General features: G+C 43.3%; 1 protein-coding gene across 6 annotated transcripts in view; it reads left to right on the plus strand.

The window, feature by feature from the left end:
* NME7 (NME/NM23 family member 7) overlaps positions 1-18,383 on the plus strand; it is a 174,888-nt gene that overhangs the window by 74,127 nt on the left and 82,378 nt on the right. For all 6 annotated transcript variants that reach the window (XM_089772739.1, XM_089772733.1, XM_089772749.1 and 3 more), the window contains 2 exons: positions 1,340-1,547; positions 9,529-9,634. In XM_089772739.1, coding sequence (XP_089628865.1) covers positions 1,340-1,547; positions 9,529-9,634 — 314 coding nt within the window. The remainder of the gene's footprint in view (positions 1-1,339; positions 1,548-9,528; positions 9,635-18,383) is intronic.

Consider the following 18,383-nt stretch of genomic DNA (forward strand, 5'->3'; position numbering starts at 1 on the left):
CAAGGAAAAGTTTATCTGTATCTCTGTGGCTTGTACAGCACTGAGCACATTGCCTGTACTAAGCAAATTAGAAATAAAAATTATAAAAATATGCTGTAATTTTCTAACCTTACTTTTTCCCTTAATCAAACTTTATTTTAGATTATTATGTTCAAATCAGAGGAAGGCTAATAGGGACCATTTTCACTAGAATTCAGTTTTCCATTTTAGTGTGATGCAGAGATTACAATCTACTCCATATCTCATAGGGGGAGAAGCACATGGTGGAGTGGGTAATTGAAGTAAAACATTTTTAGTGCAGGGCCTCCCTAGTTGTGAGAGCATGCTTGTTACCACAATGAGAAAAAATGTACAGGCTGAATAGTCTCTCTAGATGGACACCACGAGTCTACAAGGTGGAAGGAGCACTACTAGAAGGAAAGAATGGCTCACCAGTGGTCTTTTGTCTCCACTGTCCTTGCCTTATCCCATCCAGTATTCCTCCATTCCTTGCAGTGGTTCTCAAACTGCAGTCCGAGATCCACAGCTGCCTTTTGGGTGGTTGATCTGTGGCTTGAGTTCAGTTCCCTTCCTTTCCCTTGCAGCAGGGAGCCCACGCTGGCACTCCAGTCTTGCCCTCCCTCACCCCCGCTTGTGCCTTTCCTCCCGCCCAGACCTTGCACCTTCACCCCCTCCTGCATTCCACCTCTTGCCCAGTTCCTGCACCCCTGTTCCTCTTGCTGGCAGCCCTGTCCCACACACTAAATCCCTCCATTTTTGTCCCAACCCCAGAGCCTAGTATATTATTTTTTGGTGGGTTTTTTTGCTTCTCACTTGTGTGGTCTTCAACTTATTTTTCTGTGGGTCAGTGTCTCTGGACCCAAAAAAGGTTCCCCACCCCGCCACAAATAAAGAAAACATGGGAACCTTTTGTGTTGTACATAAATTAATATTTTACTTAATCAAAATTCATTTTAAATAAACATGAGAAAGTTAAAGTACGTAGTCTGTTTAATAATTTAAATTAATATTTCAATTAATATTTCCTTTCTCATTGGTTAAATTAAACTGCTCTCCCTAACGATAGCGCTAGCAAAATGGCTTGGGTGCAGTTATGTAATTAATGGTGAGTTTCCATTAGCGACTGGTCTATAAAAAGTTTGCATTGAGCCATGTTGGCCATGGGGCAAAATGTTTGAGAACCGCTGCTCCAGAGCCTTGTGCTACATACCACTGTGTGATTACTTGTGCCATGCATGGACTGTTATCCTTTCCTGTAATACTAGTGAGAGTTGAGAACCAGTGCATAGATTTTGTTTTCTGTACAGTGAATTCTGTGCCTGCTATGTCTCTTTTGCAGTGAGCTGCTCCAGTTTATTACAAGTGGCCCCACTGTTGTCATGGAGATTTTAGGAGATGATGCTGTGTCGGAGTGGCAAAAGTTACTGGGACCTGCGAACTCTGGTGTGGCTCGTTCTGAGGCTCCGGGCAGCATTAGAGCAATGTTTGGAACAGACGGCATAAGAAATGCAGCTCATGGACCTGATTCTTTTGCTTCTGCTGCTCGAGTAAGTTTTCTAAATATATTTATTCATTATGTTCATTTATAAAGCTGTATTTTTACTTAATCTTATGATGAGGCTGCAGTAAGTATGGAAATCCAATTTTTTTTTCATTTGCACGTAGTGCTGATTTAAATGTTCCACAGTGACACAGTTGTAGACAATCTGATCCACTGTGCAGATAGCATCTATGCAAAGTATGCTGCCTACATATTCCCACCCTGGCACAGAGGGACTAACCTTAGAAAATTTGTCCTAGGACACTGATGCCAACTCATCTATCACATTCTAGGAGGAATTCAATTATTTCTTTGTATGAGTTCAGCAGATATTGATGTCTGTACATACTTGGTTTTAGATTTGTATTGATTTAGTAGAATCATAGAATTATAGACTCATAGAGTTGGAAGAGACCTCAGGAGGTCATCAAGTCTAGTCCCCTTGCCAAAGCAGAATCAACCCCAACTAACTTATCCCAGCCAGGGCTTTGTCAAGTCAGGACATAAAAACCTCTAGGGATGGCAATTCCGCAACCTCCCTAGGTAACCCATTCCAGTGCTTCACCACCCTTCTAGGGAAATAGTTTTTCCTAATATCCAACCTAGACCTTCTCCACCCACTGCAACTTGATTTAAGTGTTCACAGTTGAGGGAATTTATGGGGAGGCAGTCAGGAAATTCTTTAATGACAGTAGACATTGAGTTTGAAAAGGCTAAAGCTTTATAAACTGTAAAAACTGAAATGATCCACATCACACCTCAGAATAGAATAAAATATCCTTAAATGAATGAAGTGCAGGATCATAAGCTTTTGTGGGCAAAGACCCACTTCGTCAGATGAATGACATGACATGCATCTGATGAAGTGGGTCTTTGCCCACAAAAGCTTATGATCCTACACTTCAGTTAGTCTATAAGGTGCCACAGGACTCCTCGTCGCTTTTGCAGATTCAGACTAACACAGCTACCCCTCTGATACTTAAATGAATGAATACCCACTCTTATTGTTGTTTGTTAGTCCATTTGTAACAATTCAAAAATCTAAATAATTGTATTTGATCCAGGAACTCTTATTTTGCGTATGTGTACATTTTGATTGTTATAAAAGAAGAAAATGTTGGTTTGTGTGTGTATGCTAAAATCAACATTTTCCTATTTGAAATCTAATCCTTCCAAGGGTATATATGTGTATATATACAGAATACACAGGAGAAGCTTCAACTTTGTGTTAATTATGCAGACTATATGGCTTAGCAATGTAAATTCTAAAAAGCAAGGAAATAAGTAGCGAAATCATTCAACATCCCATTTATGTTCCACTCATACTTTCCCAATCATAGTTACTTCCCTTCTGCCACTCACAGCCCACATATCTCAACTGTCATCTTCAGCACTGTCCCTAGAGAGGTGCAGGGCCTGGGACACCGCCCTCTCCATTCCAGAGCTCTGATAATTGACATGTTGGGAGCCCTGGGTCCTTTGATGGGAGCGTGTGGGGGGGGGGGGGGGAGGAGGATCTGGATTAGAATTTGGGGGTGGGTGCATGGAGAAAATCTGTGGGATAATGGCACTGTAAGGAGTCATGGTATGTCAGCAAGACTTGAGGACACAGAGGAACCTGGGTTGCATGTAATGGGTACGGATGGGAAGTGGAATTTGGGCTTGGAGGAGCCTAGGAAATGGAGTAGTGAAGGTGCTGGTTACATTCTGGGATATAATCCAGACCAATCAGGAGTTATGGCACCCTCTGCCTTCTAAACCAGGGGCCTTAATTGCTGTGCTGCTATGGCTCCCAGCCTGAACACCAGCAGACAGCCATGCACCTTGTTTCTCTTTGGTAAGGTAGCTCTTATTCATCAATTTGATTTCAGCAGCCTGCTTTTTACTCTCCAGTCATGCTCTGTTATACACCATCCATGATAACTACTAGCCAAGTAATCCCCAGCACACTCCCAGTCCCGAATTTTCCCAAAATTTTGTGCTCTGTAGCATCCCACTCTTTCCTGGAACCTTCAGAGGAATACAGGCAGTCCCCGGGTTACGTACAAGATAGGGACTGTAGGTTTGTTCTTAAGTTGAATTTGTATGTAAGTCGGAACTGGTACATATTGTAGGGGAAACTCTAGCCAAACATTTTTTTTAGTCTTGGATAGCATAGGGAAAGGTTAACTCCCCTCTAATGTTTGTTTTGCTGTCTGTTCCCCAGTTCAGAAGATTTCACATCTATTTCTGTCCCTGTGACAAACTCAGGACTAAAGGAGTAACTCATCAAATACCAAACAGCTCTGCACCATGCTTTGAGCTAATAGCTTTATTTCCACACACCACCCAGGGTTCTAGGAGGAGGGTCCTTTTTTTGCTAACACAATGAGGCCAGCACTTTGTTTTGGTGGAGTCTTTGTTTGCCCAGGGAGCCCAGCATGTATAGGGGGAGGAGGGGCGGAGAGGCTGCTTTTGTCTGCTGTTCGGCAGCCTGTTGCTCAGGGGAGGGGGCAGCCTGTTGCTGGCAGGGGAGGCGGGGAGGCTGCGAGGCCGCGGGGGGGGGGCACTTTTCCTCTGCCCGGCAGCTCTGCGGGATCCCTGTCCCTGTGGCCAGCTGCTGCAGGCAGAGGCCAGTTGGAGCCGGCCGAAGAGGAGGAGGAGGTGGATTCTAGGACCCAGGTGAGCGAGCCCCGGGGACGCTGCTGCGCTCCGGGAGCCTGGCATGTATAGAGGGGAGGAGGGGCAGAGAGGCTGCTTTTGTCTGTTCGGCAGCCTGTTGCTCAGGGGAGGGGGCAGCCTGTTGCTGGCAGGGGGGTGGGGGGGGCAGCGGGCGTGGGGAGGCACTTTTCCTCTGCCCGGCAGCTCTGCGGGACCCCAGTCGGAGCCGGCCCGAGGAGGAGGAGGATCCTAGGACCCAGGTGAGCGAGCCCCGGGAATGCTGCTGCGCATGTGCGGGAGTTGCCTCACCCCGTTCGTATCTAGGGATCCGACGTAAGTCGGATCCACGTAAGTCGGGGACTGCCTGTAATAAGATTTAGAGTTCAAAGTTTATTACTTTAACTGGGGTTAACAATCACTTCCATTCACACACAGCACTGGGATGCTTTAAATTAAAAATAAAACAAGTTGATTAACAAAATGAGATAGGGTTTTAAGTGAGTTCAGGTCTGAAGGAGAGAATTTGAAATGGTTATAAGCAAATCAAAGTGAAAAACACTTTCTAGAGGCCAAGGGCTTGTCTGCACTGGCAAGTTACTGTGCTGTAACTTTCTCACTCAGGGGTGTGAAAAAATATCCCCTGAGCATAGCAAGTTACAGGGCTAGAAAGTGCCAGTGTAAACAGACTCCCAGTGCTGTACGTTACTCCCCTCGTGGAAGTGGTTTACCTAGAGCTCTGGCAGATCTCTCTCCCAGTGCTCTTGCCATTACCACATTGCTGAGTTAAAGAGCTACCAAGGCAACACTTTAAACTTGGATGTGTAGTTAAAGTCTATGACTTAAAAAACCTGTGGTCTTGGTTCAAGGTCAGATTCTTATCACACTTCCTTCTGACAAGATGGCTGATCACCTTGATAATCAGGATCTCCCACAAAGACAAAAGTGCTCAGTTTCTTTGTCAGCTTAGGTGGAAGATCTCTTGTGGATCTCAGCCCCTCTCTTTTATTGAAGTTTTGAAAATGAATCTTTCTTAAAGTTAATAGCCCCAGCTGTGAGAGAAAGTGTCATGGAGTCTGATGAAGGTCTTGAGTGGTTGTTTCTATAATGGAAACTGATTGGTTTCCTGCAGTTTCTTTTCTGTGCTGTGATGCTGAATGGTTATCTTCTCCCCTTGTGGCATTGATGCTTTTGTTCACCTCTTATGTAAATATGTTCCCATTGATTCTTATTGTAACCTGGAAGTACTTCTAAAGGAGCAGAACCACATTTCTTTGTCTAGGGTGGAGGTAGCTTCAACCCTGCCTAGCAGACACATTTTAAGAACGTAACTTCCAATATGTTTGTAATTTTGCATTAGTCCACCATACATACACCACACAATAATATTAATTATCATTGTGTTGTTAGTGTTCTTTTGATATCTTACATGACATCTTTTAAGTACAGCTTTATATTAGTGAGATGTGTACATTGAATTGGTCAAGCCAGGTGAAACTCACTACCATTGGAATGCTATTAAGATCACAGTGGTTATTCATGCTTGTGATCTGAGTCTGTAAGACTGAAAGATCCGGGTAACTTCACTTGGAAAGATAGGAGTCAAAGTGTGGTCTGGTCTCCACCTAAAATGTTGATTAACATAGCTGTCTCACTTGGTGGTGTGAAAAATTCACACTCCTAAAAGATGTAATTAAGTCAGCCAAAGCCATCGGTATAGACACTGCTAGGTCCATGGAAGAATTTATCGCTGTGACAGGAAAAACCCTATGTAGCAAGTGTCTATTGTAATGGCAAAGCTGCAGTGCTGCTTCTGTAACCTTTGTAGTGTAGCTATATCTTGTATTTCAGCTCTGGCATACTGCTAGTTGAATAGCAGCCTCTGAAGAAAGAGGCTGTAGGAAAGATTATATTTTAACACAAGATTTTAGTTAGAGAAATAAGTGTATGTTTTCTGTTGATAAGATTGTTGCTTTACTTTTCTTGCATTTAATTATGTTAGAAATGCTGCTTTTTGTCATATTATAGTAACTATTTTTAAAAGGCTAGCTAATTTTTACTCTTCCTGTGACTAAATGCTTAGCTTGCTATTTTGGTAGACTTGCATATATCTTTATATATGTTGTCGTGGGTTTTTTCCTCTTTACCTTGTGAATACTGGAGTTTATCTCTGAAGCAATTGGGATTATGAATTTAATGGGCAGGTGCCATACAGTGTTAGGTAACTGCATACCAGATGTCCAAAAAATTAGTAGGGTTCAGATTTTAGACACTTGCCTGGGAAGAAAGAGAGTCAATTAAAGCATACTGGAAAAAAAATCTTTTGAAAGGAAAACAAACCTAAGCTCATTTGAGGATGGTTCAATTGTTTTGATTCACAGACTGAATTGCATATCAAGTTGAAGGTTTGTCAGCTAGGCTATCCAGGGATAACATCTCCATTTCTACAGGCCGTATTTGGGGTAACGTCCTATGACCAGCTCCATCCTTTGGCTCCCCTCCACCTCCTGCAGGCTGTACCCAGTCACAAGGAGACAGTGAGCACAGGTTGGAGGATTCGGGGGAGGGGGGAAGCTGTGGACTAGAAGTTGGAGAGAAGTAGCAATTTCCCTTTCAGAGCACTGCTTCTCTCTAGCCACTGGCTGTGGGGCTGCCCTTTGCTCCTCCAGAGTCCCCCGTCAGCATTTGCACTGATCACCATTACCCCAAGGTTGCAGGTGAGCATTTATATGTATGTGCAGATGTTTGTAGCTCAGGGATGCTTGTATAGCAGTTAAAAGTGTTACACTTGTAATTATTTTATCTTATTTTGTTTTTTCCTGATGTTGTGGCCTATGGGGATTGCTTTATTTATTTAAAGTTAATAATAGTCAGTGGCGACAGACCAGAATAGAGTCTTTGAAACATGCTCTTCATTGTTTATAAAAGGATCCAGGAAGTTGACTCTTTGCCTCAGATAGGTGTAAATATTAAAAACAAAGGTACATTTGGTAGTAGCAAAAAACAGAAGTTATTTCTTCTTTTCTTTTAAAGAATTGGAAAATTGCATTGTTTGGCTCTTTATTTAGATAAGGATCACAACCATTACAGGAACAAGAGGGTATGGAATGGGAAAATCCTAAATTCAGCTTAATTCCTTCTGAAACATAGTCAGAGGGAACTCAAGGACATAAGCTTTAGCCATGAGACTGTTATACAAGAAAGAATCAGATGAATTTAGTGGTAACATCTCTAGATTTGTTGTTGTTTCCTTTAAAAGGAAATTAATCAAATTCCCTTTGATAAGTTGACTAACCCATCTTTTTGGAGGCTACATTCAGACCAGTTGGATAATGTTAATTGAAAGGTTGTTCTGAGCACAGTGGATGAATTACATGGAAGGAAGACATGGAGTTGGCAGCGAGCAAAGGAAACAAAAGGAGCAGTTGGAAAAGAGGCATGATCAGAACATGTGCAATAGGATGTCATGTTATAGGGTACTGCATCCTCTGCAGAGCTATTTTGCTCTGGCAGCCAGAGCATATGGGTCTCATTAGCCCACATTCAGGAACATAAAAAGTATAGTCCTGAAGGCAAGAAAAGATGTTAGAGAAGGCAGATAAAAAATTCAGGCTAAAGTTTCTTCTTTGTCTCAAGGATGATATGAAGATGAGGGGGAAGGAGGTTAGTATCGACTCTAGTCTGTGTGTGCCATATTGAGAATTGAGTGGGGGATTCCCACCATTCCTACAGGCAAAGGGTGTGGCAGGAGGGATGAGATCAGAAATGTAGATGTGGGGAGGATTTGTGGAGCAATGTTAAAGTGAGAATCAATAAGCTTGAGTTGAATGCAGAAAACTGGAAACAGCTAATGTTGGGAAAGGAAATTATGGCAGCAACTTTTTGCACAGATTGAAGTGGGAAAGTGAAGAAGAAATGCTCACAGCAGCCAGGGCATGGCTAATCATTATATCAATGGAACTAGAGAGAAAAGTATAAATGAAGCTGTTATGGGATAAGAGGGAAGGTCCTCTCATGGACTGGGAATTGGTTTAAAGATGGGAAACAAAGGGTAGGTATAAGTGAACAGTTATCAGAATGGAGAAATAAAGGTAACTAGTGGTGTCTCCCAAGGGTCTATACAGGATCAGTTCTATTCAAATCTGCAAAAAGAGCGAGTGAAGCGCTAAAATTTGCAGATGATACAGAACTTTTTAAGATACTAAGTCCCAAGCAGACTGCAAAGAGCTATAAAAAGATCTCTCAAAACTGCTTGACTGAGCAACAAAATGGCGCATGAAATTTCATATCAATAAGTGCAAAGCAACGTACATTGGAAAACATCATTCCAACTATATATATATATATATATATATATATATATATATATATATATATATATACACACACATACACATATATGGTGATGGCGTCTAAATTAGCTGTTACTGCTTAAGAGAGAGATCTTGGAGTCACTGTGGATAGCTCTCTCAACATCCACTCAGTGTGCAACAGCACTCAAAAAAAGCAAACAAAATTGGGAATCATTAAGAAAGAATAGAGAATAAAACAAAGTATCATATTGCCTTTATACAAATTTGTGGTTCGTCCATATTTTGAATACTGCATGTAAATGTGGTCGCCGCATGTCAAAAAAGATAGGTTGGAACTGGAAAAGGTTCAGACAGTGGCAACAAAAATGATTAGGGTTATGGAACAGATTCTGTATGAGGAGAGGTTAGTAAGAGTGGATCTTTTCAGCTTAGAAAAGAGAGAACTAGGGGGGGCGGAAATGGTTGAGGGCCATAAAATCCTATCTGGTGTGGAAAATATAGATAAGGGAAGGAGTAAATATCACTCTTAACACAAGAAGTGGGAGGGAGTTTCACCAAATGATATTAATAGGCAGCGGGTCTAAAACAAAAGGAAATATTTCTTCGCACACCACACAGTCAACCTATGGAACTCCTTGCTAGAGGATGTTGTGAAGGCCAAGATTAACAGGGTTAAAAAAAAAAAAAGCTAGATAAATTAATGGAGGCTAGATCCATCAATAGCTATTAGATAGGATGGGCAGGGATGGTGTTTCTAGCTTCTGTTTGCCAGAAGGTGGGAGTGAGTGACTGGATCACTTTATGATTACCTGTTCTGGTCACTCCCTCTGGGCCACTGTCAGAAGACAGAATACTGGGCAAGATGGACATTTGGTCTGATCCAGTATGGTCATTATTATGTACTTAAATATAGTGCTATAAGAACAACGATATAAACCAATGAGGCTGCGGATATCACAAAACTATATTGTGTGTTCTGAAGATCTGAGTCATGCAATTGTGTAATACTAAAATATTTTCAATTTCAATTACACCCAGGAGCTGGAGTTGTTCTTTCCCTCAAGTGGCGGTCGTGGTCCAGCCAATAGTGCGAAATTTACAAACTGTACTTGCTGCATTATTAAGCCTCATGCAATTAATGAAGGTAAGTAACATGGACCTGATCACACTGACAGTACTAATTTTGGGGGAGTAAAAGTTTTCAGGGTCAGGAGCACTTCACTACTGACTCAGAAGTGCTGTGTATCACAATCACTGCCTTTTACATGGTTTATTGTGCTGATTTTCATCTTCAAAGAGCAATTTGTGTGCTTTGGATAAGTTGCATTTTAGAATAAAGAAAACAAAAAGCAAATGCAAATTTCCATGAAAGGATGTCACTTAGTCTGTAAAAGCTTTCTCAAATTGCCATCTTCACTAGAGGAGAAGGGTGCATTACACAGGAAACAGACTTACAACATTTCTCCTATATCTGCTTAGCTGCATACAACATAGTTATGTCTTCAGTTCTTCCACATTTTGTTTTTATACTTAATGGCAGTAGTTAGGAAATTTGAATCCTATAGCAGAAGACGTAGCTCCTGTTGAACTAAAATTACTTAAAGCTATCGTTCTTTGTAGCTCACTGAAAGCACATTGTCATCTGTATTGGGGAATGCTATGTCCTTTTGTCATATGCTTATTAGAAAAGCTTGATGTCCATGCATAACCACGGATAAACAATTACATTTCTTTCCCTAGCCTTCAGATGCAGGAGTACAAATATTATACTACAAACATTGTTTCTATTAGTGTTTTGGCTCTTTAGAGCTAAAGATATTTGTATGAAGACATAATATGTTGGATATAGCAGAGATTTTTCCTAAGCAGCTTGTAGGGCACTGCAGCATTTTCAGTGCCTCCTTTGTGGAAGTGGAAGTGGAAGTGGAAGCAGAAGCAGAGGAGGGGGTAGTAGTGGTCTCCAGATTTCTCACTTTCAGATGGGATAGCTGGAGAGCTTGCTGCAAACAATGGTTTTCCCAACAAAGGATCTTGAACTTGCTGCTAACTTGCCCTTTCTGTCAGTGAGGGCTTTCATAGTATCTGCTACTGAAAACTATGCTGTGCAGCCAGAGCTGGAACGATTTAGCACCAGCAGCAGCCCTGGGCTTTGATCGTAGACAGATTGGCATATTTATCTGTTTGATTAAAGTGGAAAAAGCAGATGGCAAAATTGTCAGGCACCTGAAAGTGAGTTGTAAATTACAAAATGAAGGGCCTGAGCTGGGCTTTTTTAACTTTCATGCATAATTATTATTACCCGATGAAACATCAGGAATCTCTTCCCTTTTTAGTCCTCATCCTACCCTCTGTATGTTGCCTATGGCTGAGCAATTGCTGGGGAGCAGATTTAATTCCTGAAGGCCTGTCCTCTTATAGGCCTTCTTCCTCCCTCTTCATCCAACCTTTCTTAGATACTTTCTAGTCTTGGGTCTCTTACAAATTATACCAATACTACCGTGGCATCTTATATGCACATATGTAGTGTTTTATGTTACCTGGTATCCTGTGATGAAAGAGCCTATTGTAAATGTACCTGTTGCAATGTACCAGCATTAAAGTTGCTGTTGAGAGCCTTGTCTCTGACTTCCTTTTGCAATTAAACTCTCAGCTTTAAAGTCACATAAACTTAGCCTTTGACTCCTATTAATTTTGTTGCTGTTAGAGTTTAGCACATTATAGTGCTTTGTGATACCCCACTATCCCTTCAGTGTCTAAACCAAGGGTGGGCAAAAGGACCTCTGCGGGCCAGATCTGGCCCTCCAAGCAGGTGGATCCAGCCTGCAGAGGTCCTGCTGTTCCCCCACCTCCAAGTCAATTAGGGCCTGGGCACGGGGGAGTGTGCAAAGTCTCCTTCTGCGCTGCCAGGAGCATGTGATGATTTGAAGCACCATGCGCTGCTCACAGGAATGGGGAGAGTGGAGGAGGTTTTGTACGTTCCCCTGCTCCCAGGCCATATTTGGCTGAGGGGTAGGGTAGCGTGGGAAGTCTCTTCCCATGCCAGGAGCATGAGTACCTAGGAAAACGTTGGGGGGTGGTGGCAAAGGCACTCCGTCAGCCCCAGACCAATCATTGTCTGGGGGAGGGGAGCCTGGAAGTATCTTGGTCCCGCCCCTTCCACTTGATGCCCCGCCCCTTCAAAACTTTCCGAAGTGATCTCCGGCAAAAAATTATTGCCCACCCCTGGTCTAAACACTTCTCCTCATGCACAACCACAGCCATAGGCTGACGCAGAAGGAGATAAGCAAACCACTGAAAGGGTTACCAGCAGTAGTTATGTTAGAGTAGATGACCCACTTAGACCTGGTCTACACTTAGACCAGGCAGGTCAGCTTAAGGTTACACCATCCAGCTATGCAAAATTTGTTGTTGGGATTGACTTACCTTAAGCTGAGCCGCTGTGGTCTATGCTGCAGGAGGCGGATGGGAGCACGTACTCCCATCAGCTTCCCTTACTCCTCGCTAAATGAGGAGCACCACACTAGCAGGAGCTATCCTCAGTGTTCGATTTGGGGGGAGGGGTTCTACACTAGACCCGCTAAATTGAACACTAAAAAGGAACCTCCAGAGGTTCGATCTTTTCTGTAGTGTAGACATTACTTTAGAGAGCCCCAGTTCCAGTGGGATGAACAGAGGTTGGGGAACAAGCAGGTGAACCCTGGCTCTGGCCTGAGTAGTAGGTGCAGTAGTTGCAGGGGGTAGAGAGCAGGAGGATTGTAGAGGAGCAGACAGGCCTAATCAGGAATTGTATTTGCAGGCAGGGAAAGTTGGAGAGAAATGGATGAGTTATTTAGTTTCAAGGAGACACCAGGAAGAGAAAGTGTCAGGAGATATACCCCTTCCTCATTTACCCACTGAGACATTGAGTTGGCCAATAGCATCTCTCATCGTATTATAGTGGAAGCAAATAACATGGGAACTAAATAGAATGTGGTCTGATTGGTGAAGTTGCATGTGTGAGAGGGTGAGACACTTTGCAAGTGAACGGTTCACTTTCTTGTATGAAATATCAATGCTTCTAAGTTATACCTGTCAAACCCCCAACATTTCTAATGGGTCAGGGAGAGCGAGAGGAGAAATGTGTGCCATTAGAAAAAAATGAAATATTGTAGAGCCTTCAATCAGTGTGAGAGGTGGCATGGACAAAGGAGAAGGAAGAGGTATTGATGCGGTATCTGAGAAGCAGAAGCTTTCAGAAGAAGTGAAAGATTGGATTTTGAGTTGTACAAGTTTTTAATCTAGAGCAACTAAAAATAAACCTTTCCAATTTCCAGGATTTGAACATGATTATCTAATTTACATGAACATAATCAGCTCATTACATGTGTACAATTATGTGCAGTTGTACTAAAACACTTAAGTGCTTGAGCTTACAGCTTTCCGTCTTCCCTTCCTCTTCAGTCTTTGATTGAGTTTATGATTTAAGATCTGCTTTCTGATCCTATTTCTAATTGATTTTCCCCCTGCAGACTCTATATCATAACATATTGCAGAAAGGTGGCACATTTAGCCCTGTGTTGGAAGACACAGTCCAGTTTAACTATAACTGATCCAAGGAGCTTTTCTGTGAGCTGACTGGCTATCAGAGTCCAGAATCTAATCTCTAGTTTGCACCCAGTTAATTTTAGGACAGAGTCCTTTTTTAGAAGCTGACTTTGATTACAGCAGATGATTTATAGGGCTCCTATTCAATGACAAAGCAGTGGAAAATCACTGTTGCTTTTATCTCTGGACTCTCTGATCCACTCCTGACTGGAATAAAGAAACATCTGTTGCTAGGCAGCCAAAACACCAGAACTTAGCAACCATAGTACCTGCAGCAGGAACGTGAAGCAGTGATCAAAGGCATGTGATACTTGGTGTGAGTGAGAGCTCTGTAAATGTCTGCCAGGATGCAGAGAAATCCCAAGGCCAGATAAAGGGATGACTGGGAACTAGAAGAAGTTTAACTTCAGCTGCTGAGAGTGATAGTGACATGTAATACTTGGAATGGGGGTGGAGATATGGGTGCTGGGGATAATATCACGATCCACAGAAAAATGAGTGAATCGTGTGATGTCTTTTAAAAAAGCAAAGTACTCACTAGTTTGTCAGTCTGCTGTCAGTGTGATACTCTGCCTGATAGGGGAACAGAGCTCGGGTCCGTGGCTCCCTGTTTGGGAGTGCCATGCAGGCAATGTATTCTGGCCTGGGAGGAGGAGAGGAGAGTTGATCATTCTAGCAACTCCTCTACCCCTGGATGAAGCAAAGAACTGCTTTGGCTAATGGGGTGAACTGGAGGGTTGGAAAGAATGTGGCTGCGAGTCAGTGTTCTGAGAGAGATGGTGAAGTGTTTGTGCTTTTGGATTCTGCCAAGGACTTATAGAAGCATCCCATTTCCTCTTCGTGGAAGTTTGGCTGGAGGCAGGACAGAGTGCATGGTATGTTTATAGGAAGCTGTATTGTTTATGTAACTGTACCAACATAGCAAATAACCTTTTCAGTGGGGAAATAGGGAGTCGGAGAGATTCACCTTTCTATAAGAGTCCCAAAAATGTCTCCATTCTTTTTCAGGCTGTTAAAAGGCAGGGAATTGACTAATTATGTAGTTGATAAAAATTGTATTTGGCTGCAGAGCTTGGTCCTGCCATGGGGGCAGGTAGACTGGACTTGATAACCTTTCAAGGTCCCTTCCAGTTCTATGATTCTATGACTAATCACTAAGTGAAGGTGCTCTGTCCCGGCTTGCACCAGTCCAAGAACTATCCCCCCTGTGTGTCTGCAGTTTAAATGTAGTAGGTGCCAGGCGCAAAGGCATTTAAACTGGAGAGGTGCAGCAGGAGTAGGACCCGGACTGTTGCAAGCTAGGACAGAGCTGGGACCACCTGGCTCTTACTACATTTAAAATGCAGAGCCACAGCAGTCCAAGATAGGTGTGAGCTGCGACTGAGCCAAGCTTGTTCAGTCCCAGTTCACGCCAGGTCCAGCAGCCCCGGCCACCACAAGCAGAAGCTGTTTCATGGCAACAGCCTCTGTCTGCAGTGAGCCTGCCCACTGTGGGCAGAGGCTGCTTCACGGCAGCCTCCCCTAACCCCCAACCTCCCTCTGCTGCCTCTGGTAGAGGCAGCGGGGAGCGGAGGGAAGGCAGCACTGCAGAGACGGTGCTGGGGGGAACTGGCTTTTAAGTAGTAGTTCTGCAGAAAAGGACCTGGAGGTTACAGTGGATGAGAAGCTAGATATGAGTCAACAATGTGCCCTTGTAGCCAAGAAGGCTAATGGCATATTAGGTTGCATTAAGAGGAGCATTGCCAGCAGATCCAGAGATGTCATCATTCCCCTTTATTCGGCTTTGGTGAGGCCACATCTGGAGTATTGTGTCCAGTTCTGGGTCCCCCACTTCAAAAAGGATGTGGACGCATTGGAGAGGGTCCAGCGGAGGGCAACCAAAATGATTAGGGGGCTGGAGCATATGACTTATGCGGAGAGGCTGAGGACTTGGGTCTGTTTAGTCTGCAGAAGCAAAGAGTGAGGGGGGATTTGATAGCAGCCTTCAACTTCCTGAAGGGAGGTTCCAAAGAGGATGGAGAGAGGCTGTTCTCAGTAGTGACAGATGGCAGAACAAGGAGCAATGGTCTCAAGTTGTGGTGGGAGAGGTCCAGGTTGGATATTAGGAAAAACTATTTCACTAGGAGGGTGGTGAAGCACTGGAATGGGTTACCTAGGGAAGTAGTGGAGTCTCCATCCCTAGAGGTGTTTAAGTCTCGGCTTGACAAAGCCCTGGCCGGGTTGATTTAGTTGGAATTGGTCCTGCCTAGAGCAGGGGGCTGGACTTGATGACCTTCTGAGGTCTCTTCCAGTTCTATGATTCACTGGCTCCTGCCTCCCCCTCCTCCCCGCTGCCTCTGATACTCCACTACTTGCTTACATCCCTAGTTCTTTTCATTATTTTAAATTTGTCCCTCCTTCTCCCCAGGGCTTCTTTCATCCAGTAGGATGGTAATTAGTTCTTCGGTCTCCTGGTTAGGATCAGGGAGCACTGTTTAATTATAAGATATCTAGTCCACATGTCTTTCTCCTGTTCCCACTGTGTGTAGTTCCTGCCAGTTCGGGCATGAGAGAACAAGTGACAAACACTACTCCAAGTTTCTCCTTTCCAGAAACTTCCCAGTGTCATGAGCTGATAATATGGTCCTGACAAAGTTGATGAAAGTTCTTTTTGAGCCACTGGATGTCCTGAGTGAGCTCAGATTTCTTATATGAAATATCATTGCCTGGTGGTTGATTTTTCTTTCACAATTTCAGATTCTAGCAATTGGTCCACGATCTACCAGCTTTTCTTATATGATTTATTATATCACAGGCTTGGCTAAGTTTCTTTCCAAAGATAATGGCAGTTTTCCACCTTAACAAGATACACGTCCCGCCAACACTTTTTTCTCATGCCTCCTGGCCATTCCTTTTCTTCACATTAGAGATGTGAAGGACTAGTCAACAGGTTAGTTAACTAGTCACTTCCTCCTCTCTCCCTCTCCCCTCCACTTGTTGCCTCTATCAAAAAGTGGCAGCAAGGAGGGAGCAAGGGGGTATTTCAAAGCGGCAGCGCTGTGTGGAACCTGGGGCCAGACTGCAGGCTCCACGTGGCATTGCCGCTTTGAAATGCAGCCTGGGGCCAGCTGGAGTGGCAGCTCCATGTGGAGCCTGGCATCAGCTGGAGACTCCCCACACTGATCCTGGGCTCCGTGCAGTGCTACCGCTTTGAAACTCTGCACAGAGCCTGGGGTCAGCAGGGGAATCCCCAGCTGACTCCTGGCTCCACGCTGTGCTGCTGCTTTTAAACGCCGCGTGCAGCCTGATGCCAGGCTCCCCACAGTGTTTCAAAGTTGCAGTGCCACATGAATTCTGGAGTCAGTGGGGGAATCCCCAGCTTATCCCAGGCTCCACGCAGCCCTATTCATTAATCGAATAGTTGATGCAAAATGCATTGACTATTTGATTAGTCAATTATTTAATATTTAATATCCCTACTTCACACTTCATATGGAAAGGGTTTCATGTGGAAGGTACTAATGCTCCTTAGAGGCTATCTACTCTCTGAGGGTATGTCTACACTACCCTCCTAATGAGGAGTAACGGTAGTTCGGACTAGGGATTTAAAAATGGCGGCGCCCCGGCTTATGCAAATGAAGCCCGGGAAATTCAATTCCCGGGCTTCATTTGCAAGTGCGGTATGCCTACATTACCCTCCTAGTTCGAATTAGGAGGGTAGTGTAGACATACCCTGATAGATTCTAGTTCTGGCTTCAGACACAGTGGCAGGAGATAGTGTATGGGAAGATACACTATTACTGGCCATGCTGTACTTCAACAATGGTGAAAGAGACCTTCTATTTCCATGGCTGTTGATGCATCAGCTTCTATCCTCACACTGGAAAATTAAAAATGAAAAGCTCATAAAGGTAAGCGACCAAATTTGTACAATGTCTTCTACAGTTAAAGAAAAAGTTACTAAGAAATACAAAATTTTATCAACAGTCATTCATGGAAGCATGGGAAAAATATTGTGTTGAAAATAATTTCTCTGTTCTGCAGCATAGTGCACAAATAACAATCTATAATATAGGGATCCACCAGAGAGTTTATTAGACAGGAACTGTGGTAGTATCATTAATCACCATTTAATTAGAAGCCAAGACAATTGGGATCAAAGTCTGGGCATGTTGCATAAATGATAGCTATTTCATGAAGTTCAAGGAGCAGAACTGGATGAAAATGCATGGCCAAGTTGTTTAAAGAATTTTTAAATTTGATTATGATTGCAGTAAGGTTGTTTTATTAATACTTAATGGATGGTATGATAAGTAAATACAACATCCTAAGCACTTTCCAAATATCCAAGAAGGATGGTCCTTCTTTCAACAAGCTCTCAAACTAAGCACTGATCAAATAGAAAAAGAGGGAGAGCAAAGAAACACCCATAGAAAAGTCAATTAATACCCCCAACTAACAGCTTTGGCCTTTGTAATGCAATCTTTTAGACTTTCAGGGAAGTATATAGTTCTGAACCTTTGCCAGAAAGTTGTAACAGCAGCACCTAAGCCAGTTCAATCAGTAAAAAGCAGGATCCTCAGTGTTGCTGTTCTGAATGGGGTGGAGGGAGGAGTGAATTGAAAGATCATGGTTTTATAGCTTCAGGAGATCCTTGTGATTTGTGGAAACACAATTCATGATTTCATGTATCCGTGGGTCTCTCCCATCCCCCGGCCTGGGGGGTGAATGCTGTCTGAAGGGGGCTGTGCTGAATGATAGCAGCAGTCAGAGTCCTTCTGCACTCACTGTGGTGGCCAGGAGCCTCAGGGAGCTCACCACTGGGGCCAGGAGCCATATGGAGCGCTCATGGCCCCTGTGTAGAGCTCTCTGCAACTCATGGCCTGAGGTGAGTTCTGGAGCTGCGGGGTGCTCATCGCGGGGCTGGGCGTCACGAGGAGCTCAACCTGAAGCCCCCAGTATTCACAGATTTTGTCATTCATGATGTTGCCAGGAATGTATCCACCATGAATGGCGCGGGTCTACTGTACTGTAATTTGTCCATATTTCTCATAGGAAAAGTGTCTTCTTGTTGATCACTGTATTATAATAAGGCTGACTTGAATTTCTTCATGAACTTGTGCAATGTGTCCTAATTATATTTTTCTGTAAGAACCAGAATTTGGAATTTTTTGAATGTCCTTCTTAATGAAATAGCAAGCATAAGATTTTAACACATGATTTTTCATCTGATTTCTTTGCAAGAGGACAAGAATACTTTTTTAAAAAGAGAGAGAAAATCAAGACTTCAATTTGGTGGTTAAAAAGTATTTTATTTGACTATGTAAGTC

The sequence above is a fragment of the Pelodiscus sinensis genome, chromosome 1 (assembly GCF_052426305.1).
Source record: "Pelodiscus sinensis isolate ZL-2025 chromosome 1, ASM5242630v1, whole genome shotgun sequence".
Classification (NCBI taxonomy): domain Eukaryota; kingdom Metazoa; phylum Chordata; order Testudines; family Trionychidae; genus Pelodiscus; species Pelodiscus sinensis.